General features: G+C 48.5%; 1 protein-coding gene and 1 pseudogene across 15 annotated transcripts in view; both read right to left on the bottom strand.

The window, feature by feature from the left end:
• The window catches only part of SPTAN1 (spectrin alpha, non-erythrocytic 1), a 65,170-nt gene extending 51,893 nt beyond the window's left edge, over positions 1-13,277 (bottom strand). For 7 of the 15 annotated variants that reach the window (XM_047768578.1, XM_047768572.1, XM_047768577.1 and 4 more), the window contains exons 1-2: positions 10,286-10,333; positions 799-1,038 (exon numbers count right to left, since the gene is read on the bottom strand). In XM_047768578.1, the coding sequence (XP_047624534.1) occupies positions 799-1,038; positions 10,286-10,318 (273 nt within the window). In that variant the 5' untranslated portion in view covers positions 10,319-10,333. Of the gene's footprint in view, positions 1-798; positions 1,039-10,285; positions 10,338-13,146 lie in introns of those variants that run through there. The other 8 variants (XM_047768573.1, XM_047768579.1, XM_047768583.1 and 5 more) reach the window with 2 other exon arrangements.
• Positions 13,278-22,114: 8,837 nt separating this feature from the next.
• LOC125120409 (short coiled-coil protein-like) lies at positions 22,115-22,451 on the bottom strand (annotated as a pseudogene).
• Between the last annotated feature and the right edge of the window lie 4,150 nt (positions 22,452-26,601).

Here is a 26,601-nt window from a genome sequence, read left to right as displayed (position 1 = left end):
GAAACCATGAGGTTGCGGGTTCGATCCCTGCCCTTGCTCAGTGGGTTAACGATCCGTTGTTGTCGTGACCTGTGGTGTAAGTTGCAGACGCAGCTCGGATCTGGTGTTGCTGTGGTTCTGGCGTAGGCCGGGGGCTATGGCTCCGATTGGACCCCTAGCCTGGGAACCTCCATGTGCCATGGGTGCAGCCCTAGAAAAGGCAAAAAGACAAAAAAAAAAAAAAAAAGAAAAAGGAGTTCCCGTCGTGGCGCAGTGGTTAACGAATCCGACTAGGAACCATGAGGTTGCGGGTTCGATCCCTGCCCTTGCTCAGTGGGTTAAGGATCCAGCATTGCCCTGAGCTGTGGTGTAGGCTGCAGACTGGGCTCAGATCCCAAGTTGCTGTGGCTCTGGCATAGGCCAGTGGCTACAGCTCCGATTGGACCCCTAGCCTGGGAACCTCCATATGCCGCGGGAGCAGCCCAAGAAATGGCAAAAAGACAAAAAAAAAAAAAAACAACCACATATTCAGAGATCAACCCAGACCTTTCTTGAAAAACGCTGAAGGATCACTGATGGTTGCAGGAAGTGGATTATGAACCACCAGCTTAAAGCATCCATGAAAGATACGTTAAAGCCTGCAGGAGTCCACATGCACACTCGCTGAGGGATTTTTAGAAGCGTGAGGGAGTCGTTCCCTATGTGTGATCTACATTCTTCCTGCTGCTCAGTCTCTCAAGGTCATCATTAAATGTCTTTGTCTAACTTTTGGGCAAAAACATTTGAGCTCTAGAGTTTTGGCAGGCACCGCAGACGCACCTGCAGATTGGTGGGGTCTTTGTAATTCTCATCAGACGCGATCTGAAGTTTCTCCTGAATCCATTTCTCCAGCTCTTCGGCATCTCTCTGGAAAAACTGGAATCGGTAGGAATCTTCAAGCTTCTGGCGCCTAAGGGTCGAGAGCTCCTTGAAGCGGTGGTACCGGTCGAGGACCTGCTGCCGCCGCTCCTGGATGTCCTCTGCTGTCTCCAGCACTTTGACCCCACTTGGGTCCATTTTCTAAAAAGACAGAAAGCCCTGAGATAAGCACAAGTTACCAAAACAGATTGGGTGGAATTAAGCCTCTAGAAAGGAAAGAAAGAAAATTACCAGAGAGCTTGAGCAGACAAATGAAGAAGGTGGCCTCCCCTCAGGAACTGACAGTGAAGCCCAGATCTCGCCCCTTGGTAAGAGGTGGCTACCCCACCGCCTGCAACGCCTGCCCCCAGGATCCCTCAGAGGAGGCCTCACCAACACGGCAACATGTGAAAAACATGACGGCGGGAACAATGGTTTATACTGGTCTGTGACTGGTCACTGGTCTGTGCACTTCATGGTATGGAGATTAGAAAGCATTTACTTTTCAGTCTTTTTAGGACCATACCCTTGGCGTATGGAAGTTCCTAGGCTAGGGGTTGAACTGGAGCTCCAGCTGCCAGCCTACACCACAGCCACATCCACAGCCACGCCAGATCCCTTAACCCACTGAGTGAGGCCAGGGAATGAACCTGAGTCCTCATGGACACTAGTTGGATTTGTTAGCGCTGAGCCACAATGGGAACTCCAGAAATTATTTTCTCTCTCTTTTTTTTTTTTTCTTTTCAGAGCCACATCCACGACATACGGAGGTTCCCAGGCTAGGGGCTGAATCGGAGCTAAGCCACCGGCCTACACCACAGCCACAGCAACGTGGGATCCGAGTCACGTCTGTAACATACACCAAAGCTCACAACAATGCCAGATCCTTAACCCACTGAGAGAGGCCAGGGACTGAACCCACAACCTCATGGTTCCTAGTCAGATTCCTTTCCACTGTACCACAACGGGAACTCTGGAAATTATTTACTCTTAATTCAGCTTTTTTACCTTTCTATATCTCGGCCTGTTAGTCAATGAAGAAAAGGAAATGATTATAAAATAACCAAGTCTTTTTTTATTTTTTTGGCCATGTCTATGGCATGCAAAAATTCCCAGGCCAGAGACTGAACTCTTTCCAAAGCAGAGGCCGGAGCCACAGCAGTGATGATGCTGGATCCGTAGCCATTAGGCCACCAGGGAACTCCCAGTAACGGAGTCTTTGACGTCAAGAACCGAAAGAATTTACCTAACGTAGCTGACGTCTCAGTTACCCCGAAAAGCCAATCCTACAAGTTTCTTCAGGCTGCCAGAGATACTGGGCAACGAACAGGCTTTGCTTCATCTGAATGCACAAAAGTGAAGGAAAATCACGGTGTTTTTTTTTTTTTCTTGGCTGCATCAACAGCATGTAGACGCTCCCACACCAGGGACTGAACCCACACCACAGCAGTGACCCAAGCTGCTGCAGTGACAACATCAGATCCTTAACTGGCTGAGCTACAAGAGAACGCCCTCACGGTGTATCTTAGGGGGAAAAAAAAAGTGTGCTGAAAGGTTCCTCCTCCTTTCCTCTTACCTGCTCAAGTTAACTACAAATGCAGGCTAACTGCGTGAGTGGTACCTCCCTACCCCAACTTTAAAATCTCACATTTCTGGACAGGTTCACCAAATTTCAATGTCAAAAAGAAAATCTGACCTATTTATGGGAAAAACCCAGAATATGCTACCTGCCCTTACGAGGAGTAAGCCATTTTATCCTCTAACCTAGGACGGTCCCACGGGAGAAACTGATACAGACTAACCAATGGCAGAGAGCATCTAAATGCGCCAGTTGCATGCGATCTTGGACCAGCCCCCTTCCCTCTCTGAGCCTCGGTTTCCTAGAATGACTTGAAAGGGCCAGGTGAGAATGAGATGATCCCAAGACCCTTCTAACTTTAAAATTACATTCTACAGAGTAGAGTCTGTGACTTGGTGAAAAAGGAGACCTGATAAGCTGCTTCTCCATAATTCATACAAGATACAAAAACTGAGCTGCCTGGCTAACATCTGAGAGCTCTTCCTGTGACCTTGTCTGCCTGGCCCAGCTAATGGGCCAGGATAAGCAGGCTAAGGATCAAGCACGGAGGTCCCTGTGTGCCCCCACTTTCCCCTCCCCAATCCAGCTGTGAGGTAACCGCCTCTGCGGAGATCTGGGCAGTTTCCAGCTCTTCAGAGATTAAAGCAGCTCTAAGAGGTGTCAAGGAAAGCACTGTCTGCACCGAATCAACTCCGAGGACACTCTCTCTAGGGAGAGCCTACCTCTCTAGGGAAGAGACCAGGAGTGCTCACAGCAGGGTCCCTGTTCCTTCAAAATTCACCAGTTGGTTGTTTGGGTTTTTGGCCACCCCTCGGCATGTGGAATTCCCAGGCCAGGGATCAGATCTGAGCCTCAGTCTGTGACCTATGCTGCAGCTTTAGCAACACCAGATCTTTAACCCACTGTACCGGATTACCCACTGTGCCAGGCCGGAGATCCAGCCCGCATCCCAGCACTGCAGAGATCACTGTGCCACAGCGGGAACTCCAACCAGTTATCTTGTTATTATTCTTCTCCCACAAAGTTCGATTTATTTGTTTGACTATAAAGAGAACCACATCCTTTGCACGTCATTCTCATGTTCTAAGACCTTCCATGGCTCCCTCCTGAGAGAGGATACACTCTCCCTCTTGAGCTGGACCCTCTGGTCTCACCCATGCCCCTTACCTTCCCAGCACACAGAAACACTGATTCCTCCCAAACACATGATTCTCCTTTGTGACCCCAAGCTACTCACTCAGGCTCCCTCTGGCTAGAATGTCCTTCTTTGTCTCTGGATAACTCCTGTCCACAGCTCAATACCCCCTGAAGCGAGCAGGCTGCGCTGCTGCCTTTACCACGTTGGATTGGACTTAGCTCTCCTTTCCTCCCCACTTCCTAGACTTTTTTTTTCTTTTTTTTTTTTTAACGGCCACACCGGTGGCATATGGAAGTTCCCGGTCCAGGCGTTGAATGAGAGTCACACCTGCGATGCTGGATCCTTAACCCACTGCACCACAGAGGGAACTCCTCTCCTTCTCAGACTCTAACTTTGCCGCAGATTTACAAAGCACGTGCATATACTTCCTACAGCATAATGAGACTGAACACACTGTAGCCTTTATTGTTGCACCCTGATTTCTAGCAGTCAGAGGCCTTTAACAAATGTTTGTTGCATAAATGACCGAGCAGATGCAACCCTGGCTCACGTGCAAAGGGTGGAGAGCCCTCAGTCATCCACCCAAGTTTCATCTGCCATGTTGTCTAACTGGGACTCTGTCCAGGTAACAACTAGATCTGTGACAAGAATGTGCTGACTGAAGCTACATGAGGTGTCAACCTCATGACCACACCTGAATGACGGACCCTGGGCCCAGGCGGCATTGTAGCCACTCCTCTCACGCTGGCAGGGTGGGACCTCAGGCAAATCAAATTCAAGAAGCAGAGTTTTGCATGGTTAGACAGCTGTGTCTGAAAAAATACTTCCTGTTCTTAAAATGAGCTTCAAGAGAGTCCTTAAAACAAAAAACAGAGAGTAATCTTGACAAATTGAAGGTCTGCGCCGAACAGGGCGGTTTGGTTTATCAGCCTCGTTGGGAGCAGGCTGGCTTCTGATAGGATCTGGACAAGCATCGCTACCATCTCCGGCCACGCTTCCTAGAACGTAGACGTGGTTCACTCATTCCCCCGCCTTATCTGCTCCAGGTCTATCTCATCAAACTTCCTCACCAACCACAAGCTACAGGCCCTAGGCAGGTCCACTTCCCAGACCAGAAAGTTCCCTCTGGCAGAAACATCCCCTCCCAACTCCCAACTCAACGATACACCCACTCAAACCCCTCAGAGTCTAAAGCAGCCGCCTTGTCCTCTCTCGAGTCCTGAATCCGAAGCCCTCACCCCCTCCGTGGCCCTCCGAGAGCACCGCCGCGTCACTTTTTCTTTTTGCTGCACCTGTGGCACATGGAAGTTCTTGGGCCAGGGATCAAGCCCACACCACAGCACTGACAATGCCAGGTGCCATAAGGGAACTCCTTCCTGGATTTTTATAAATTCTTTAGGGAATTCAGAGTTCCTAAGGAACTGTAAAAAAAAAGATCTTACCTTACTTTTGCTCTCTGACCACAGAACTTGTCATGTATTTAGAGGTCAGTCGCACTGAATTTGGAAACAGACTACTGGCACTTCATTAAGTAGTCAAGAGTCAAAAGGTCATCTATTAAGCAAGACATGCAGCTAAGTGACCTGGATGCTCTGGTTCCCAGACCAGCATGCTAGAACCAGTGACCTTTTTTTTTCCTTTTTTTTTGTCTTTTTGCTATTTCTTTGGACCGCTCCCGCGGCATATGGAGGTTCCCAGACTAGGGGTCGAATCGGAGCTGTAGCCACTGGCCTAAACCAGAGCCACGCAACGTGGGATCCAAGCCGTGTCTGCAACCCACACCACAGCTCACAATGCCAGACTGTTAACCCACTGAGCAAGGGCAGGGATCGAACCCGCAACCTCATGGTTCCTGGTCGGATTCATTAACCACTGCGCCACGACGGAACTCCTAGAGCCAGTGACTCTTAACATGATGGGAGCTCACGCGGTCTTTACTAAAGGCTGTTCAGGAGTTCCTGCTGTGGTGCAGTGGGTTAAGAATCTGACTGTGGCTCAGGTCACTGTAGGGACCCAGGTTCGATCCCTGGCCTGACACAGTGGGTTAAAGGATCCAATGCTCCCGCTGCTTGAAGCTCAGGTCACAGCTGTGGCTCCGATTCAATTCCTGGTCCAGGAACTTTCGTATGTTGCAGGTGTGGCCATAAAAAAAAGAAAGAAAAGTATTTCCTGTTGTGGCGCAGCAGAAACAAACCCGACTAGTATCCATGAGGATGTCGGTTTGATCCCTGGCCTCACTCAGCAGGTTAAGGATCTGGTGTTGCCGGAGCTGTGGTGTAGGTTACAGATGTGGCTCAGATTCCGCATTGCTATGGCTGTGGCGTAAACTGGCGACTACAGCTCCGATTCGACCCCTAGCCTAGAACTTCCAGAGGCCGCAGGTACAGTGGCCCTAAAAAAGGCTGTTCATTTATTAATTTCTTTTACTACCTCTTATCTTTTCCAGCCCAGCCCCACTTTGGAGGGGAAAAAGGGGGGAGAGGAGAATATATGAATCATTTTTTTCAGAACTAAATTATTAAAAAAAATTGTTTTTTGGCTTTACCCAAGGCATGCAGAAGTTCTCGGGCCAGGGATCAAACTCACCCCACAGCAGCAATAACACCAGAGCCTTAACCCACTAAGCCAGCAGGAACTGCCTTAATTTTTTAAGATTGAGTCTTCTTTTTTTTTTGTCTTTTTGCTATTTCTTTGGGCCGCTCCCGCGGCATATGGAGGTTCCCAGGCTAGGGGTCTAATCGGAGCTGTAGCCACTGGCCTACGCCAGAGCCACAGCAGTGCGGGATCCGAGCCGCGTCTGCAACCTACACCACAGCTCACGGCAACGCCGGATCCTTAACCCACTGAGCAAGGGCAGGGACCGAACCCGCAACCTCACGGTTCCTAGTCGGATTCGTTAACCACTGCGCCACAACGGGAACTCCAAGATTGAGTCTTCTTAAAGTTAATAAACAATTAGAGTTAAGAATAACTGATATGCTCCTTTTGTTTTCATCTCTCTGGAAACAGTTAACATGGAAAAACAGCAGCAAATTATGCACCTAATTTGCTTCCTTATAAAATTTACAGTTTCCAAGGAATGCATCACATGTATCAACATGTAACAACAGCTCCACGTACAAGGGTTTCTGTCAGATGCCCCAGTCTTTAATGTCCATGGTGTCCTACCTCCCCGTGTCACGGGACTCACTGTGCTTCCTTCGGCTGGAGAGAACTCTCTAAAGGATTGCATTTGGGAGCAGCCCTTTAGGATGAAAAAAGAACTTCCAACATAATACTGCAAAAGTTCCACTTGAGCAAGCCCCCCTGCTTGGGTTCAGCTTGCGGATCGGAACCTACCAATCCAGGGAGACAGTCCAGCGAGGCCCTGCTGAAATTAACCAACCTAAAAGGCCCTCTTTGTCACCCCAGTGAAGTAGGACGAGTCAATTCTATACCAAGTGCTTTGGTCAGGCAATAATGGACTTTTCTTTCCTGCAGGAGATCAGCTGACGTCAGTAGGTGGGAGCTCTGCCAAGTCACAACCGGCTGTCTCTGGGGAGCCTGGCATCTGAAAGTCATCAGCGCTCTCCGCGGCTGTGGGCGCTCAGGGTGTTCATTTGCGTGACCACAGGTCATAGCAGCTCCCCCTCCCCTCTCTCTACACTTCCAGTTTCTTTTTGCTCCTCAAAGGGTCACTTCCACAGACCACCTTAAACACAGGAAAAGATTTCACATCGCCAAAGACCTGCTGCCACCCAACGTGCTACAACCTCTCCCCCAAAGCTCTGGGAGGCAGCGGAATGTTCTGGACGCTGCCAGTGTGCAACCCGTTCCGAGGTGGCGGCACACAGACAAGAACTCCACCCCAGGCCAGAAATATGCAGCTGACCGATAAGACTCCAACGAGAATGTTCCAGGCTGTTCCCAGCCTTAATGGGATTAACACCTCTTGAGAGCTACAAAGGAAGACGTTGGGAAATGCGCCATAAAAAAACCCAACCTCCAACCACAGCAGCCCATCTAGCTAGTGCGCCAACGGCCTAAAAGCCGCAAAGGAGCCAAATTCCAGGGCTACAATCAACGGACTGACTGCTTATCTCAAAGCAGTGGGTTAACCCTGATTTTGTCAATCAAACCTCCGTTTGTGGAGAAAGGCTGAATGTATTCTCTGTTCAAGGATAGCTTCCCACTTGAGGAAACTGAAGGAAAAAGGTCGTATTGTGGCAAATGTTATTAGGGAAGACTGGCTCTTTATAAATGCTGCAATGCAGCGGTCAAAATGTTAGCTGCATCATTCAGCAAGTGAAGTGAACTGAACCCAGGGCATAAAACAGGAATTACAACTATGTCCTCTATTGTAATAAATAAAAAGAACTTGTCAGCATTCTTACAGGACTGCTAGATCTCTGCAAAGAAAGGGGGGTGTCTAAAGATAGGAATCTTGGCTAGAAAGTTCTAGTTTCATCGCAAGTCAATGGCCAAGAATCACTCCCCACATCTAACACACGCTTATACATATTATCAGGTGGAATGACTCCTACAAAAGCAGGTGGCCATTGATTTTTTTTTTTGTCTTTTTAGGGCCGCACCCGCAGCACATGGAGGTTCCCAGGCTGGGGTCAAATCAGAGCTACGGCTGCCAGCCTACACCACAGCCACAGCAACTCAGGATTCAAGCTGAGTCTTCCACCTACACCACAGCTCAGAACAACGCTGGATCCTTAATCCTGGGATTGAACCTGCATCTTCATGGATACTAATCAGGTTCGTTAACCTCCGAGCCATTAATCATTACCTTTGTCTTCTTGAAGACCGCCAACAGACAGCTGTTTGAAGCCTGGTACTTAGGGAATTTTTTTTAAGGCTTAACCTAACCTGCAGCAGCTGTAAGGCCACTGTGCCAGGGACCTACGTGTCTCTGGAGGGCAGGGAGAGGCAGGGGTGGGAAGGACTCTGAGAAACAGAAGAAAAGGCTGCAGATACAAACACTTTCAAATCAAAGGTCAAATGTTTTGAACTCAGCAAACCTGGCACCTGCAGTGAGTAGCTTAGGACAGCCCCACACAGCTCTCAACAGTGGAAGGATCCAGTAATCCGGGTTTCTCTATGGAACCTCAGAAGAGCATAAACTGTCCTGCAGCCTATTTGGAAACAAAGGGCTGGGAGCGCCGACCTCTCGGTGGCTGGCTGAACGTGCCGTTACAGGGACACAGGGGCGTTGGGAACACTGCAAAATGAAGTCTGACCTCGGGCAGGACCCCAGACGTATTGTTCAGAAGGGAGAGGGATTCTGGGGACTAAGAGGATGAAGAGAGCATTTGGCTCCATGGAAAAATTCAGAAACAGCACCCAGAGCAAAAAGTCAGAGGACCCATGCATCAGTTTGGTTTGTGTTGCTTAGTCAGAGCCTAAAGGTGCTTTTTCCCCCTGGCTGAGAAAGCCAGCAAATTTCACACTTCCACAGCAGGAGAATTACATGACGGATATGGAAGGAGGGCCCCCCCCGCCCCCGAACAAGCCACCAAAGAACTGGTTAGCGCCCATAAAATTTGATACCAACTGGTTCTCAGATGAAGTGAATTAACTCAAAACCAATTCAGCTGCAGATTTCAGTGGTAGAACTAACGGCAGGCAGAGGAGTAATAATACATAAATTAAGACTTTGAACCATAGAAAAACCCCAGATGTTTCTGCTTAAACCACACTCCAGTCTGGATTGTAGATCTGCACATCAGTCTTCAAATTGATTAATTCACTTCAACTTGTTAGCAGGATTCTGCATAGGGGAGCAGGGATTTAGCCTTAAGGAGCAAAAGATTCATACTGCATTGCATCAAAATCCAGAAACACCAAGCAAGGTTGAGAAAATTTACTTCTGAATGCCTCCCAAACACTACCTTGCTGCTACTTACCTTTCATAACCTGTAAAATTCAGATCAGAGGTATTTTAAATGCAAAACATGTTACTGAGATTCAACACAGGAGAAAGTTATAATGGGCCCATTTTTATAAACCTTGTTTAAATAATGAGTCTGATTTATAAAAGGGCTTGCCTTGGATTTATCACCCATTATCAGTAGAAATTTGCAAAGTTGATTATTTCTCCTTATGGGTTATCAAGACATTAAGCATTTTTCTTTTTGAAAAACATTCAAAAACTGTACACAAATAAATACAGATATATAGTGAGATTTTAAAAAAATGCAAGCTCATTTCAACATAAGAGTTGTGGCATAAGTCAGCAGGAAACAAACTCAAATTTACAATCTTTGTCAAACTGAAAAGATACTATTTTTTTACTACATTTTCAGATTATTCTTTCTCAAATATCAGATGATGTTTCTTAATCTCTTGGTTCTTAAGAACCAAGCAACCATCAATCAAAAAAAAAAAAAAATTAGCAAACACCACATGCAAATACCAGCAGGGTGATAAGAAATTAATAATATTCATGCCTTAAAGAGAAGAAGGTAAAAAACAGGAGGCTTTGGATATTTTAGAATCAATCTACGAAGACATTTGTTCACGCAGCATCAAAAAAACCCAAACAAAACCCCAAAGCCTAATCAGTGTGCTTGACAGAAAGGTCATGCAGGCAGGGTTCTGTCCCCTCTCTTGAGATCATTCAACCTCTTTTGACACGCGTGTGTCTTCACTGCAAGCCAGGCAAACTGAAAAGGTAACGCATTTCCTGCATGCTGGTCAAATACCTGGACTCTGCGTTTACGAAACGATGACAACATGACGGAGGAAGGTGGCGTCTAAAGGGGGGGAGAGCAAGACAACAAGCTTCTAAGGGCAGGCTGATAAAGTCACTTCAAAACGAAGAGCACGGACCCTTACAAATCTAGGAAGACAGGTAAAAATCTAATGGTAGACATTTCCCCAGTGCTCTTCTCACACCACAGAGCTTCTAAGTCCCACCAGGAATTTAAAATGGCCAAACCACCAAGGTTCTTGGGTCTCAGCAGATGTGCTGCCTTGGCCAAGCCATACCCTCTTCTGGGTCTCGGTTTCCCCACTTTTCAAACAGTCCTGAATAATCGTGAATGCACTTTTTTTTCTGGCTGAGCCTGCGGCAGGTGGAAGTTCCCGGACCAGGAATGGAACCTGCGCCACAGCAGTGACAATGCAGGATCCTAAACCCGCTGGGCCACAGGAGAACTCCCCGAAAATACTTTTTAACACTAAACATGCCTCCCCACCTCCCACATTCCCACAGATTAACTGAGGTTCCTGGTACCAGATGGTTTCTGTAGCCCCTTCCATTCAGTAATAAAACAGCATAATTTTGTGAGGCTGTCAGATACGAGAAAGAACCCAAGCTACAAAGATCTGATTTGGGCCTGGGTTACGGGGACATTTCCTTTACAAAATACCATTTCCTGTTCAAAACCCAACCACGAGGAATACGCAAAAGAGGCAGAAGGGAGGTGAAGCCAGCTGCTCCCGTCCACTGGCCCCAAGTGATCAGCTCTGCGTGCCTCCACAGCATTCCTGGAGTCAGCATTTGCCGTCAGGGCGCTGCATTCTTCCACCTCCTCGGACCACAGCTGATGGGCTGCAACAGACCCACTGCATGGCTAGCAAAGTCCTCGCATAGCCCACGGAGGATGGATTACAAGGCCGGCCGCCTGCCCACTGTCCTCAGTGCAGGTTCAGCAATGACAGGACTGTGGGCTATTCTTGACATCCACTTCTCAGCATCTGCAGCCGCCATCCACCCCCCCCCCCACCAAAGGGATGAAGGCAGGTAGAGGAAAAATTTCCTCTTGGAAATTCCAACCCAGGGAACCAAAGGCCATACTTAAACAGCAGCGCTCCCCACCTAACCTGTTCATCGGATTGCTAGACAAGCTTATAGGGTGAGCCTATGACATATCAGATTTCTCTAATTATTAGATTACTACGCACACACTGCCAAAGATCAAAAACACATCTGAGAATGTTACCAAGCTGATGGTTCACCACAGGCCTCCCTCGCATCTGTCCAGCAGGGACCAATCCTCCTACCGAGTCTCGAGGCTCGGCTCTCCATCTAGGTCCCTGGATAACAGCTAACACACTTTGAGGGTCCCTTTGAGTGAGGCTGGCCTAGTTACTAAAAAAGGCTTACTGTTAATTTCCTGCACACAGCACATTTTTATTTTCCTGTAGCACATTTTTTAAACTTGGCCTTCAATGTGACCTTTCCAAACCCGACATCAGCTGCAAACAAAAGGGAAAATACAGGAGGAGTTTGAGGAGCTGGAATCTTGGCTCATGGCTTCATACAGCTGAGTGTTCCCACTGTTCTTCAGATTTTCTGTTTCCTGGCTGCAAGACACCCCCACCCTTCCATCTTTGATACATTCTGCTTTAGTTAAGTCCAATTGCTATGACGACGCAATTTCTCAACACATTATGAAAATATTTCATATGCTCTTTCTTCTCTCCTTCCCTAACAGCCATGGTGGTTAAGATTTTCTAAAATATCAGGATGAAGACAGAACAAAGAGTCACAGTCTAGGATCTATTATATAAAAGACATGACAAGGTGTTGCAGCCATGGAAGTAATCACCTCAACTCAGCCTTCTGGGCTAGTCTAGCTTTTAATTTAAAATATATTCAACCCTTAACAAGCCCTTTGTTTAAAATACATTTTATCCCAGTTCATCGAAGAGAATTTTTTTTTCCCAAAGAAGACTTTTAAATGAAAAGCAATTTTCTTTGGGAATCATCTAACCAAATTCGCAGGAATAGCTTTCAAACAAAAGGCTGCTCTATCATTAAACACCGGCTGGCTGTAGAATTTCTGACAAATATTCTGTCCTCGACTCGAAAGACCCGGTCTCAGGGTAAAACAAACAAAAAACCCTCTAAGCTATTAAGTTATTTGATTTAGGTCTCCTACAAAGCAAGCGCCGCATCTACCAGTTATTTACAAGCAAATCACAGCTGGGGAGGAAAGATATGTTTGTTACAAGGGACGAAAATGAGATGGCCAATCTCGGACTTTTCGGCATCTAGAAAAGGCCAAGATCGCTACATTGGATGAAATTAAGGTCAAAGAGCCCTTCATCTTCCGCTCTTCCTCCCTCAAGGGCTGGGCCGGCACTGCCGGTCGGCTCTGGAGAAAGGAGCTGCACAAATCGCTCCCCACCGAGGAGCGAGGGTTGGGGGCGGCGGGGGAAGCGCCCCTCGGGGAGAAGAATGGAGAAACGCAGCGGACCAGGAAGCCCCCGCCCCACCTGCCGCAGCCGGATGGGGCAGGGCGGGGCCGAAGCCGGCTGGGGGAGGGGGGGTACGGGAGGGACCTGGCGGCCCCGCCGCCCCCTCCGCCCAGTCAATGACATTCCTGCGGCCGGCGCCCAGGCTCGGCCCCGCGGCTCCTCCGCAGCCCACGCACCACAAGCCGGTCGCGGCCGGTTCGCCCGGCTCCCCGCCCCACCGAGGGAGCGGCGAGGCAGCCCGGGCTCACCTGTCCGCGCGCTGGCGCGGCCCCGCCCCAGGGGCTGCCCGGCTCCCGACCCAGGGGTCGACCGCCCTCGGGCCCCGCTCCCGCCCTGGCTCGCCCGCTCCTCCTCTCACCGGCTCCTGGGGGTGAGGGCAGTGGGTGCGTCGGGCCGGGGGTGCTGGGGGAACCGACGGGGCTCTGCGGCCTCCGCTCCTCGCCGTTCGCTCCGCAGCGGGTAGTGGCGGTGACGCGCGCGCCCCGCCTCTTTTATAGGCGGCCGCGCGCGTTCCGGCGGCGAGCGGGCGCGAGCGCGGGGGAAGGGCCCCGGCGCGGCGCGAGGGGCGGAGTCGAGCTCCGGCGGAGCAAAGGGGGCGGAGCTCCCGCCGACTCGCCGCCCGATCGTCAGGCGGAAAGGGTCGAGCGCTCCCGGAAGAAGCCGAAGAGGCAATGCGGGGGAAGAGCCGAGTCCAGCGAGCGCCGCGGGAGGAGGGGAAAGGAGTGCGCGCGCCAGGGGTGGGGGTTGATGGTGCAGTGGTGTTGCTACCTCCGCCCAGGAGGGCTGAGATGCTCCAGCCGCACCGCCCTCCCCGCAGCCAGCATCCTCCAATCCTGCCCCTCCCCGCCCTGCAGAGAATCTTCTGCACCCCACCCACCCCTCCGCCCCTGGGAGCCCTTCCAGGACTGCAGCGAAAGGCGGGGCAGGGCCATTGCTGCAGTCTGGCCGGGGATGCTTCGCGCCCCAGCCGGAAAAACGGCCAGTCACAAAGGGTGAGGTCACCCGTTTGCTTCTCTTCCTCTTGCGCCCTTTCCCTAGGAGAAGGCTGGTGCGGGGACCCAAATCTGCCTTCTCGGTTGGGGGTTGGGGGTTGGGGGTTGGGGGGTCAAGAAAGAGAGGATGGGAAGTTACCATCGTGGCTCAGCGATAACGAACCCGCCTAGTGTCCATGAGGATGAGGGTTCGATCCCTAGCCTCGCTGGGTGGGTTAAGGATCCTGCATTGCTGTGAGCTGTGGTGTAGGTCGCAGAGGCAGATCGCATCCGGCGTTGCTGTGGCATAGCCGCAGCAGCTGTAGCTCCAATTCGACCTAGCCTGGGACCTTCACAGGCCGCGGGTGTGGCCCTAAAAAAGCAAAAAATAATAAACTAAAGGAAGAAACCGAAGATGACTTGAGGCTTCGGGTTTGAGGAGGTAGTAAGAGATGCCAAATACGATCATCAAAAATTTGGCGTTTATGTCTGTCTTTCTGAGATTTGAAGAGTTAACAATTTCTTAGGCTCTTACATCAAAAGCTTTCTGACAAGTCGCCAGTGGAACAGGATGCATTAGTCGTATTTTGTAAATGAGACATTAAGATTCTTTTTGCCACAATGAATTGAACTTTCCTTATGTACCAGGCACTCTGCTAAGCATGTCATGTATTAAATTTTTTAAAAATCTCTGCAATAATTTTATGAGATAGTGTTCTTTCCCCATTTTTTCAAAAGAGGATACTGATGTCAAAGCTTATTTCCCTGTCCTAGGTCAGGCAGGTAGCCAGAAGAAAAGCTAGGATTTCAATCTAGACAGCCAGAACCTTCTCTTTAAACCCTGTGCTATACTGCCTTGTCATAGGAAAGGGGAGGCATTGTGATGGTGGATGCTGAGGTGCCAAGAAAAGGAAATAAGATTTCTGGAATTTCTGTTCCTTACAGTCTTAGCAGTTTAAGGGCCTGGCTCTGTAGCTAGAAGCCCTCCAGTATTTAGGAAGCCTTTTCCCCACCCCCACTCTGGTGACAGCTGGGCCACAGCCATTGAGAGTAACACCCAGATCATTCCTGTGCAGTCAGGCAGACCAGGAGCTCTGCAGCTCAGGACGGCCTCAGCCTCCTGGTTACCAGGCACCCCACCCCCTCCCCTGCCACCGCCGCCGCCGCCGCCACCACCGCCGCCACCCCTTAAATAGCTATGAAGGCCATGGACACTGCACCAGAACTGGGGGCCCAGCCCTGAGCTTCTTGGCCCTCTGCAGTTTGCCTTGTTCCCTGGGCCTGGGATCTGCAATCTGGCTTCTCAGCTGCCCAGGCTGGAGCCCTGATAATGAGGAAAGACTCCCCTCTTCCCTCACTCCATGGGTGTGCAGAGAAAAGAAAAGGAGTGGCCACACCCCAGAAGCAGCTTTCAAGAATCTGGAGGAAACACGTAGGAGCTGAGAGGCATTTCCTGCAATGTTCCGTGTAGAGAAAACAGACCTGGTACCTCCTCCCCCGGCCTGTGCATTTTTGGAGGCAGCTGATGGCGTCCACAGCCTCTTCTCCAGTGGGGAGCAGCAAAAGGTTTAAGCAGCTATTCAGATCTGGGTACAAAATGGCCAACACAATAACAGCTCTCCAAAAGGTCCAAAGACCTTCTGCCCTAGCAAAGGACATTGAGGATCTGACCTTGTCACAGCTGTGGCCTAGGTTGCGGCTGCGGTTCTGATTCAATCCCTGGCCCGGGCACTGCCATAGACCGTGCGTGTGGGAAGGGTCTCAAGGTCCCTGGGCAGAAGCTGTAAAAAAAGGAAGATTTTTCTCTGAAAAAGCTTTCTTTTGAATCACTTTGGCCTCCTAGTCAAATGGGGGTTTTGCTGCTTTTACTGGAGGCAAAACAGATTTGCAGCCTTGGAGAGAGCTTCTGTACTGGTACAGAAACTAAAATCTTATTTGTTCTTCTTTTGCCTCATCCGAGACATGGCCCCAAACCAGTTATCTCCAATCCTTTCCACCGCCCACACATCCACCCACTCTTCACTTGGCACTGGATATGAGACACGGAAAAAGCTGTTCTTCCCACTTCTATTGTCTGCCTACATCGTCTCCCACCAATTTCACCAAATGCCACTCTGTGAGGTGTGGGGAGAGAGATGATGAAGCAGAAACTGGGCTTCTTTGTTTTCTGAGAGATACTCATTGAGAACAAAGACAAAAAAGGACAGGACAGCGTAGCAGCTCTGCAATTAATCCACCCCAGATTCTCGGTCACGTAGCAGGGAGGGTAGTGATGAGACTGAATTCTAAGCTCCTTTGCCTTAACCCACTGTGCCAGGCCAGGGATTGACCTGCTTCTGAATGCCCCAGAGACACGGCTCCTGTTGCACCACAGTGGAAACTCCTCTAAAGTTTTTGTTTTGTTTTGTTTTTTGGGGGTTTGTTTGTTTCTTTGTCTTTTGAGAGCCGCACCTGCAGCATATGGAAGTTTCCAGGCTAGGGGTTGAATTAGAGGTGCAGCTGCCAGCCTACACCACAGCAATACGGCATCCAAGCCATGTCTGTGACCTACACCACAGCTCATGGCAACATCGGATCCTTAACCCACTGAGCAAGGCCAGGGATCGAACCCAGGTCCTCATGGATCCTAGTTGGATTTGTTACTGCTGAACCACACCAGGAACTCCTGAAGTTGTTTTGTTTTGTTTTGTTTTGTTTTTTGATTTTTAGGGCCACAGCTGCAACATATGGAAGTTCCCAGCCTAGGGGTCTAATTGGAGCGGTAGCCGCCGGCCTCCACCAGAGCCACAGCAACTTGGGATCCGAGCCGCATCTGCGACCTACACCACAGCTCACAGCAACGCCAGATCCTTAACCTACTGAGCGAGGCCAGGGATCAAACCCACATCCTCATGGATACAAGTCGGGCTCGTTCACCACTGAGCCATGACGGGACCTCCAAGAACGCCTGAAGTTTTGATATGTCCCCTCAACTTAGGCATTTCGGTAGTCCCAGTACCTCTTCATGTCACTCGAGAGGTCAAACATTGGGAAACACCCAAACTGTAACGATCTTCAGATACTCCAGCCATGGAAAGTGACTCGGCCTTGTTCTCTGGGAGAACATCTCTCTCTTTCCCTAAAACACACACACACACACACACACACACACACACACACACACACACACAAAGTCAACAGGCAAGCACGGCTATTTTTCTGCCCATCGAAGGGAGCAGACTGGGAAGTCACACTGGCAAGTGGACTGTCCCTTTCCCAGATGAGTTTCTGCAGTGTCAGCGCTGGCAGGGCATAGCACAGATCTTTAGAAGAGTAACTGGAAGAACCCTGAAGTTATTCCAATAAGTGGAATAAACCAGACACAAAACGACAAATACCATATGATTCCAGAGAACCCTAGAAGAGTCAAATTCCTAGAGACAGAGAGTAGAGCAGGAGTTGCCAGGGCCTGCAGGGAAGGGAAGATGGGGAGCTAGTATTTTATGGGTCAGAGGTGCAGTTTTGCAAGATGAGAACGTTCTGGAGATGGACGGTATTGATGGTTAACACAAAAATGTGAGAGTACTCGATGCTACAGAACTGTATACTTAAAAATGGTTAAGGAGATCCCATCGTGGCGCAGTGGTTAACGAATCCGACTAGGAACCATGAGGTTGCGGGTTCCGTCCCTGCCCTTGCTCAGTGGGTTAAGGATCCGGCGTTGCCGGGAGCTGTGGTGTAGGTTGCAGACGCGGCTCGGATCCCGCGTTGCTGTGGCTCTGATGTAGGCTGGTGGCTACAGCTCCGATTCGACCCCTAGCCTGGGAACCTCCATATGCCGCAGGAGCGGCCCAAGAAATCACAAAAAGACAAAAAAAAAAGGTTAAAATGGAGTTCCCAGAGTTCCAATCATGGCGCAGTGAAAATGAATCCAACCAGGAACCATGAGGTTGCAGGTTTGATCCCTAGCCTTGCTTAGTGGGTTAAAGATCTGGTCTTGCTGTGGCTGTGGTGTAGGCCGGCAGCTGTAGCTCTGGTAAGACCCCTAGCCTGGGAACTACATATGCTGCACCTGTGGCCCTAAAACAAAACAAAAAGGTTAAAATGAGGAGTTCCCTGGTGGCTCAGCAGGTTAAGGATCTGGCATTGTCACTGCTGTGGCTCAAGTCACTGCTGTGGTGCAGGTTTTGTCCCTGATGGCCCAGGAACTTCTTTAAATTTTGATGGTTAAAACGGTAAATTGTATTATTATTTTTTTTTTTTTTGGTAGAAGAACCTGCACCCTAGTAGCGACCAGAGCCACAGCAATGACAATGCCTGATCCTTAACCTGCTGAGCCACCAGGGAACTCTGATAATTTTTATGTTATGTATACTTTACCAATGACTGTCTCTGAGATCAGGGACCACATCAGAGAAGAAACTTGAGAGCTGCAGGGAACATGGAAATGACAGGCTGGTTTGTTTAAAAGGGCTCCAGGCGACATCAGAGAGGTGAGCCCCTCCCTCCCGCAGCACATCTTCCTAATCCAGCTCGCTTATTTCTCGGATGTACTATTCACCCTGAACTCACAGGATTACTTTCACAAACTATATAAAACCTTCTCAAAAAACTCTAATAGCTTCCCATTGCCTACAGAATCACCCAAACTTTTTTTTCCTGGCATGCAGAAGAACCCATGCCACAGCAGCGACCAAGGCAGCTACAGTGACAACACTGGATATTTAATCCACTATGCCCCAAACTATTTTTTTTGAAACAGCTTTTTATTAAACAGCAAAATATACCTGTAACATAATTCTAAACATTTGAGTTAGGTCACAAAGGGATGCAAAATATTTGCAGTATGACTATCATATGGTCATATGAGCAATGTCGTCAACTCATATCGATCAACACAAACATAAGATTATTCCATGATTAGCCTAAATTTATGTTTTAATTTTTTTAAATTTCTTGCTTTTTATGGACACACCCATGGCATATGGAAGTCCCCAGGCTAGGGGTCTAAATTAGAGCTACAGCTGCTGGCCTACACCACAGCCCTAGCCACATGGCCTTTTAGGGCCGCACTCATGTCCCAGGATAGGGGTCTAATCGGAGCCACAGCTGTCAGCCTACACCACAGCTCAGCAACGCCAGATCCGAGCCATGTCTGCGACCTGCCCCACGGCTCACAGCAACGCCAGATCCTTAACCCATTGAGCGAGGCCAGGGATCGAACCCGCAACCTCATGGTTCCTAGTCAGATTCACCTCCGCTGTGCCGCGATGGGAACTCCTGATACTAACACAATCTTAAGGGAGTTTGTAATGTTGATCTGCTGGGTGCTACAAATTAACCTGAGACCAAACTTTATTCTCTTCTAGTTGTGGTTTACATAAAATTAGCCAAAGTTAACCCATTTTCTTATATATTCCCCCCCAAATCTGGTCTGTGCCAGGAATAACACAAATCTTGAGTAAAAACATTTGGAGTTCGTTATAAGTACTTACCAAGCACTTTCCTATTGGATATCTGTATTTTCTCAAAAATTTCTGTTTCAGGAGTTTCTGTTGTGGCGCAGTGTTTAATGAATCTGACTGGGAACCATGACGTTGAGGGTTCAACCCCTGGCCTTGCTCAGTGGGTTGAGGATCCGGCATTGCTGTGAGCTGTGGTGTAGGTTGCAGACATGGCTCGGATCCCGCGTTGCTGTGGCTCTGGTGTAGGCAGGTGGCTATGGCTCCGACTGGACCCCTAGTCTGGGAATCTCCATTTGCCGCGGAAGCGGCCCTAGGAAAGGCAAAAAAAAAAGACCAAAAAAAATTTGTTTCAAACACGTGTGCATGCATGCACACACACACCCAGAGCTCATCTTTCTAGATACCAAGTGAGTTATTTTTCACAAAAGTTTTGTTTGTTTATTTTTGCTGCAGCATGCAATGGCTTGATGTGGCATCTCAGTTTCCAGACTAGGGATTGAACCCAGGCCATAGAGGCGAAAGAGCCAAGTCCTAAGCCCTAGACCACCATGGAATTTCTCAAAAGAAGCTTTTTTTTTTTTTTTTTTGTCTTTTTAGGGCTGCACCTGCAGCATATGGAGGTTCCCAGGCTAGAGGTCCAATCGGAGCTGTTGCTGCCAGCCTACACCACAGCCACAGCAGCTCGGGATCCAAGCCCTGTGAACTACACCACAGCTTACGGCAACGCTGGATCCTCAACCCACTGAGTGAGGCCAGGGGTCGAACCTGTAACCTCATGGTTGCTAGTCAGATTCGTTTCCGCTGCACCACAATGGGAACCCCTCAAAGGAAGCTTTATTTTATTTTATTTTTTTGTCTTTTTGACATTTCTTGGGCCGCTCCCGCGGCATATGGAGGTTCCCAGGCGAGCGGTCGAATTGGAGCTGTAGTCACTGGCCTACACCAGAGCCACAGCAACGCGGGATCCGAGCCGCATCTGCAACCTACACCACAGCTCACCCACTGAGCAAGGGCAGGGACGGAACCCGCAACCTCATGGTTCCTAGTCGGATTCGTTAACCACTGCGCCACGACAGGAACTCCCAAAGGAAGCTTTAAATTGGAGTTCCCACTGTAGCACAGCAGGTTAAGGATCCTGCATTGCCACAGTTGTGGCACAGGTGGCAGCTGTGGCTTGGATTAAATCTCTCACCTGGGACTTTTTTTGTGGATGCCACACACACACACACAAAAAAAAAAAAAAAAAAAGCTTTTAACAACCAATCTTCACAATATTACAATTCAGTTTCCAAGAAAAACCTACATTTTTACAGCCTCTGTTTTCAATTGATTAAAGAGAAACCAGGAGTTCCTGACATGGCTCAGCAGAAAAAAATCTGACTAGTATCCATGAGGATGAAAGTTTGACCCCTGGCCTAACTCCCTCAGTGGGTGAGGGATCCAGCATTGCCGTGAGCTATGGTATAGGCTGACAACTGTAGCTCCTACTCCACCCCTTGGTCTGGGAACAACCATATGCCACACGTGTGGCCCTAAAAAGAAAAAAGAAAAACAGTGAAAAAAAAAAAAAAAAGGAGATTTCAGGTTACTCTCCTGGATGATTAACTATGGAAATTACTTTTCACAAATGTGAAAGCAGTTTTTTCCTTCGGGGTAGGAAAATGAGAAGGAAGCAAACGGAGAAGAGGTCCACGCAGGCGGACAGGGTGTGTAAAGCTGTGGGCACACGATTTTGGTCACGTGTTCACAAGAGGGTGGTTATTTTCTTGGTATCTGTAACTATGTCTCCAATAAATAACAATGTGAAAGCTATAAATCAAAGCCAATTTGGTAAAGCATTCACTTTCAATTTTCATAAATGTTGTCATTTCTTTTTTTTTTTTGTCTTTTTTGCCATTTCTTGGGCTGCTCCCGAGGCATATGGAGGTTCCCAGGCTAGGGGTCAAATCGGAGCTGTAGCTGCCAGCCAGCACCAGAGCCACAGCAACTCGGGATCCGAGCCTTGTCTGCGACTTACACCACAGCTCCCGGCAATGCCGGATCCTTAACCCACTGAGCAAGGCCAGGGATCGAACCCACAACCTCATGGTTCCTAGTTGGATTCATTAACCACTGAGCCACGACGGGAACTCCAATGTAGGCATTTCTAAAGTCTCTACATTTGCACATTTTCAGAGGCTAGCATGATACACAAACACATGGACGTCTTCTGTTAGGCTCCTAATTTTGCCTAGATCTGACACTGCCTTCATAAATACTCAGTGAGGCCACAATCAAAAGTACTATCATTTTTGGAACTATTAAGTTTTATTTTATTTTTCACTTTTTAGGGCCGCACCTGCAGCATGTGCAATTTCCCAGGCTAGGGGTTGAATTGGAGCTGTAGCCACCGGCTTTCACCACAGCCACAGCCACAGCCACGCCAGATCTGAGCCACATCTGCAACCTACACCACAGCTCACGGCAACGCTGGCTCCTTAACCCATGGAGCAAAGCCAGAGATGGAACCCGCATTTTCATGGATCCTAGTCGGGTTCGTTAACTGCTGAGCCACGAAGGGAACTCTAAGGAATCTATCGTTTTTTTTTTTTTTTGTCTTTTTGCTATTTCTTGGGCCACTCCTGCGGCATATGGAGGTTCCCAGGCTAGGGGTCTAATCGGAGCTGTGGCCGCCAGCCTAGGCCAGAGCCACAGCAACGCGGGATCCGAGCCGTGTCTGCAACCTACACCACAGCTCACGGCAACGCCGGATCCTTAACCCACTGAGCAAGGGCAGGGACGGAACCCGCAACCTCATGGTTCCTAGTCGGATTCATTAACCACTGCGCCACGACGGGAACTCCGGAATCTATCAAGTTTTAAAGCAAAAATACCAGCAGCAATTCCATAAGGCATAAGGGGTATCAATCTCTTATTTTCTTTTGCATTTTCTGGCAGTTTGAAAAACACTAGAAGCTGACATGAGGTTTTCTATATATATTTTTAATGACTCAATGAATTTTATTACATTTATAGTTGTACAATGAGGTTTTTCTATATCTTATCCAAGAACTTGGTTTTCTGATTTCTTAGCTTCGGATTTTCTTCCTTAACCTCCTCTACTCTTGCAGATAGATCTTCCAGTGCATGTTGGAGTTCCAATACTTGATAAATAAGTCCTGTTTTTTCCTCCACTTCCACCTGCTTCTCAACATCAACCGCATGTCAGCATTCATCATCTTCGGTAACAAACTTTTGGGCCTTGGATACAAAATTCTTTTTTAGGGCCGCACCCACAGCATACGGAAGTTCCCAGGCTAAGGGTCGAATTGGAGCTGCAGCTGCCAACCTACACCACAGCCACAGCAATACCAGATTTGAGCCATGTCTGTGACCTACACTACAGCTCACAGCAACACCGGATCCTTAACCCACTGAGCAAGGCCAGGGATCGAACCTGCTTCCTCATTGTTCCTAGTCGGATTCGTTAACCACTGAGCCATGATGGGAACTCCTCCTATTATTATTTTTGTCTTTTTGGGGCCACACCTGCAGCACATGGAGGTTCCCAGGCTAGGGGTCGAGTCGGAGCTACAGTGGATCCTTAACCCACTGAGCGAAGCCAGGGATCGAACCCACAACCTCATGGTTCCTAGTCGGATTTGTTTCCACTGCACCACGACGGGAACTCCCGTTTTAATTTCCTTTAGAATCTGAACATTATGGAAGATTTTAAAGATAAATCTAGGAAACAGAATAGTGCAGTGAACCTCCAATTGCCCATCACCCAGTTTCAACAGTTATCAATATCCTGCCATTCGTTTAAATGTTATTAAAAAAAATTTTTTTTTTGGCTGCACCCATAGTATGCTGAAGTTCCTGGGCCAGGGATCACATCAGCGTCACAGCAGCAACCTGAATCGCTGCAGTGATAACAGGGGTCCTTAACCCACTGTGCCACAAGGAAACTCCAACGTCCTGCCATCCTTTCATCTATATCTCACTTAGTTTACCTTTAACACAGTAGCTGTTACAGCTCTTTGACTGCTGAACTCTTTTTAGGATCCTGCAGAAAAACGTCCCAGAAAAAGCTGCCTAAATGACATGGAGTTATCATTTGTCCTATCCTAAACTGTCCTATTTTACCTCAAACCGTCAAGTACGTAAAATTACATTGTCCATGGAGTTAAAATTCTACCCCAAAAGTCACCTATTTCACTTTAAGTAGGAAGGATTTTGCAAAACCTGTTTAGAGTCGACTTTCTATGTCTGCCACAGGCTCGTGGCTTGAAGGTGACCTTGGGCACCAAGGTACTGCTTTCAAGGTTGTCATTTCTAGAGCTTGAATGTGTCACCTCATTAGAACTGTAAGTCTGATTTGGGGTTGGGTTCTTTTTTTTTTTGGCCACACCAACGTCATGCTTAAGTTCCCAGGCCAAGGATCAAACCTGTGACACAGTGCTAACCAGAGCCACAGCAGTGACAACACTGGATCCTTGGAGCCACCAGGGAACTCCAATTATCTTTTTATTTTGAATTAATTTCAAATTTGTAGAAAAGTTACAAGAATAGAAAGAAATCCCATACACCCTTCACCCAGATTCCCCAATTTGTTTTTGTGTGTTTGCTTGTTTTGCTTTTTAGGGTCACACCTGTGGTATATGGAAGTTCCCAGGATAGGGGTTGAATCAGAGCTGTAGTCACCAGCCTACACCACAGCCACAGCCACGCAGGATCCGAGCCACATCTGCGACCTACACCACAGCTCACAGTAATGCCAGACCCTTAACCCACTGAGTGAGACCAGGGGCCAAACCCACATCCTCATGGCTCCTAGTTGGATTCGTTTCTGCTGCGCCACAACAGGAACTCCTATCCCCATTTGTTCGTATTTGACCACATTTGCTTTATTATTCTGTTTGTATATACTTAACATGTAAATATCTCCCCCCCCCAAATCATTTGAGAATAAACTGCAGACATCAAGCTCACTTACGCCCCCACCATTACCTTAAGAACAAGTGCTTTCATTTTTATAACCCAATGCAATGATCAAAGCCAGGAAATTGATGTGACATAATGCTACTCCCTCACATACAGGCCTTATTCAAGTTTTGCCAATTGTCCCAATGTCCTTTACAAGATAAACACACAGAAAGATCTTTTTTTTTTTTTTTTTCTGGACCAGGTTCCAATCCAGAGTCATGTACTATATTTAGTATAAACATCCTGAAGGAGCTAAAAGAAAAACATTGCTTTGGAGTTCCCATGATGGCTCAGCAGTTGAAGAACACGACTAGTATCCATGAGGGCTTGGGTTCGATCCCTGGCTTTGCTCAGTGGGTTGAGGATCTGGCATTGCATGAGCTGTGAGGTAGGCCGCAGACTCGGCTCTGATCCTGCGTTGCTGTGGCTCTGGCACAGGCTGGCAGCTTCAGCTCCCATTCGACCCCTAGGCTGGGAACCTCCATATGCCGAGGTGTGGGCACCCCTCCCTCCCTCAAAAAAAGTTGCTTCAATACTTATCCGCATAGAGTGCCCCCCCTTTTAAACAGAGCCTAGCTATAAAGTAGAAGGTAAATTCCTTTTTTATGAGTGTTTCTGGAAATTCATCACACGGCTGGAAGACCACTGCCCTCATCTGCTTTCTGCAAATCCACAGGGAACCTAGTATCAGGAATTCATTAGGTGGCACAGAGAGAAGGGAAATGAATGGCCAGGCCTGATAACACACCTGTGTGAAGCTCTGTGGCTCTTTCGGTTGTCCTGGCACTGAGATGGAAGACATCCAAACCTAATTAGGCTGCCACTGTCATCACAGGAAACTTGAGAAGTGGGGGAACGTGCCCAGAGCCTGGGTGGGAAATCTTCGAAACAGCTCCATTCTACTATCCAAGGGATGTGTTTGGTTTCCCTCCCACTGGAATTTTCAACTCATCATCACATTTGCTTTAAGGTGATGTCGGGCCGTGATAGGACAAAAACATGGGCACTCGGCCTAAGAAATGAGGTCAAACTTGCAAGGAAGCGAGCGGGCAAGTGAGGACTTGAATTTAAAAACAGAAGGCAGTCCTTGGTGTTCTACCCTAAGGAATCTGACGCTCCTGCCCAGCAGCAGTGGCCTCTATCTCAGAAGGCGACGCTATCAGTGAGTATCGAAAACCTGGCCTCCCCAGTGCTCTCCTTGGTTTACCATTAAGAACCCAACAGGAATACAAGCATCAAATGACACATGCCAGACTGTTACAGATATGTAGAGAAAGAACACACAAATCTCTGACGTATTTTCTGTGAAGTGGTACAAGTTCAACGCGGAAGAGACCTTAAGAGATCATCTTGTCCAGTGATTTTAGTTTTTCATTTTGGGCAAAGGAATTTTCCCATATATAATCTTTATAGAACCCCAATAGTACACAAAGCAAAAAAGCAGGGAGTTCCCGTTGTGGCTCAGCAGTAACAAACTTGGCTAATATCCATCAGGATGTGGGTGTGATCCCTGGCCTTGCTCAGTGGGCTAAAGGACCCAGCGTTGCTGTGAGTTGTGGTGTAAGCCACAGATGCCGCTTGGATCCTGAGTTGCATTGGCTAAGGCACAGGCTGGCATAGCTGCAGCTCTGATTCGACCCCTAGCTTGGGAACTTCCATATGCCTCAGGTGTGGCCCTAAAAAGAAAAAAAAAGCAAAAATGCTGTGGCGTAGAGAATTCCAGAGTCCATGAAGGCCCATCACTTCCACATAAGGTTCTGCAAAATGTGAGCTGCTTACCTTTAGCCAGAGGCACGACTCATCTGCTGGGATGGTTTTCATAGTTAATAGGGACAACTTTCCAGCAGGTGGCAGTAGTACCTGGGAAGGACTGCCCTTTAAAGGTCTGCACAAAGCGTCTGCACAAAGCGTCCACACGCTGCCCGTCTCAACCCTGGAGTCAGGGTTTGGCAAGTTGTTGTGTCATGATGCACAGGAAACGATGCCATTTGTCAAACACAGGTAGAGAGGGCAAGTGCACACGGCCACCGGCCCCATGGGCTAGAGGTCCGGGTGTCGTGACACACCAGCTACGGAGCACAATTCGAAAACTGTTTATCTGGTGACTGGTCCAATTCTTGTGTTTCGCAGGTGGGGACAATGTCACAAACCTCAAAGGGAATTGAGCCCAAGTCTACTGACTCCTTACCTGGTGTTCATTCCATTGTGTCCAAGAGACCAATACTTTCCCATCCGCCAGCTGAAACAGGGTCAGTTACTGGTGCATAATTCCAAAAAGAAATGACAGAAAAAAAGCACCTCCCCCAAGGTGAAGGTCACGAAGACAAAAATGGGAAAATCACACCGTTCTGTATCTAGATGTGTGCACTGCCAGGATTTACACGGATCCAGGTACAGGAACTCGATCATACTGAACCAACTAGATCACAGCAA

Source organism: Phacochoerus africanus, chromosome 2, assembly GCF_016906955.1.
Source record: "Phacochoerus africanus isolate WHEZ1 chromosome 2, ROS_Pafr_v1, whole genome shotgun sequence".
NCBI classification, from domain to species: Eukaryota; Metazoa; Chordata; class Mammalia; order Artiodactyla; family Suidae; genus Phacochoerus; species Phacochoerus africanus.
This window is presented reverse-complemented; position numbering and strand designations above follow the sequence as displayed.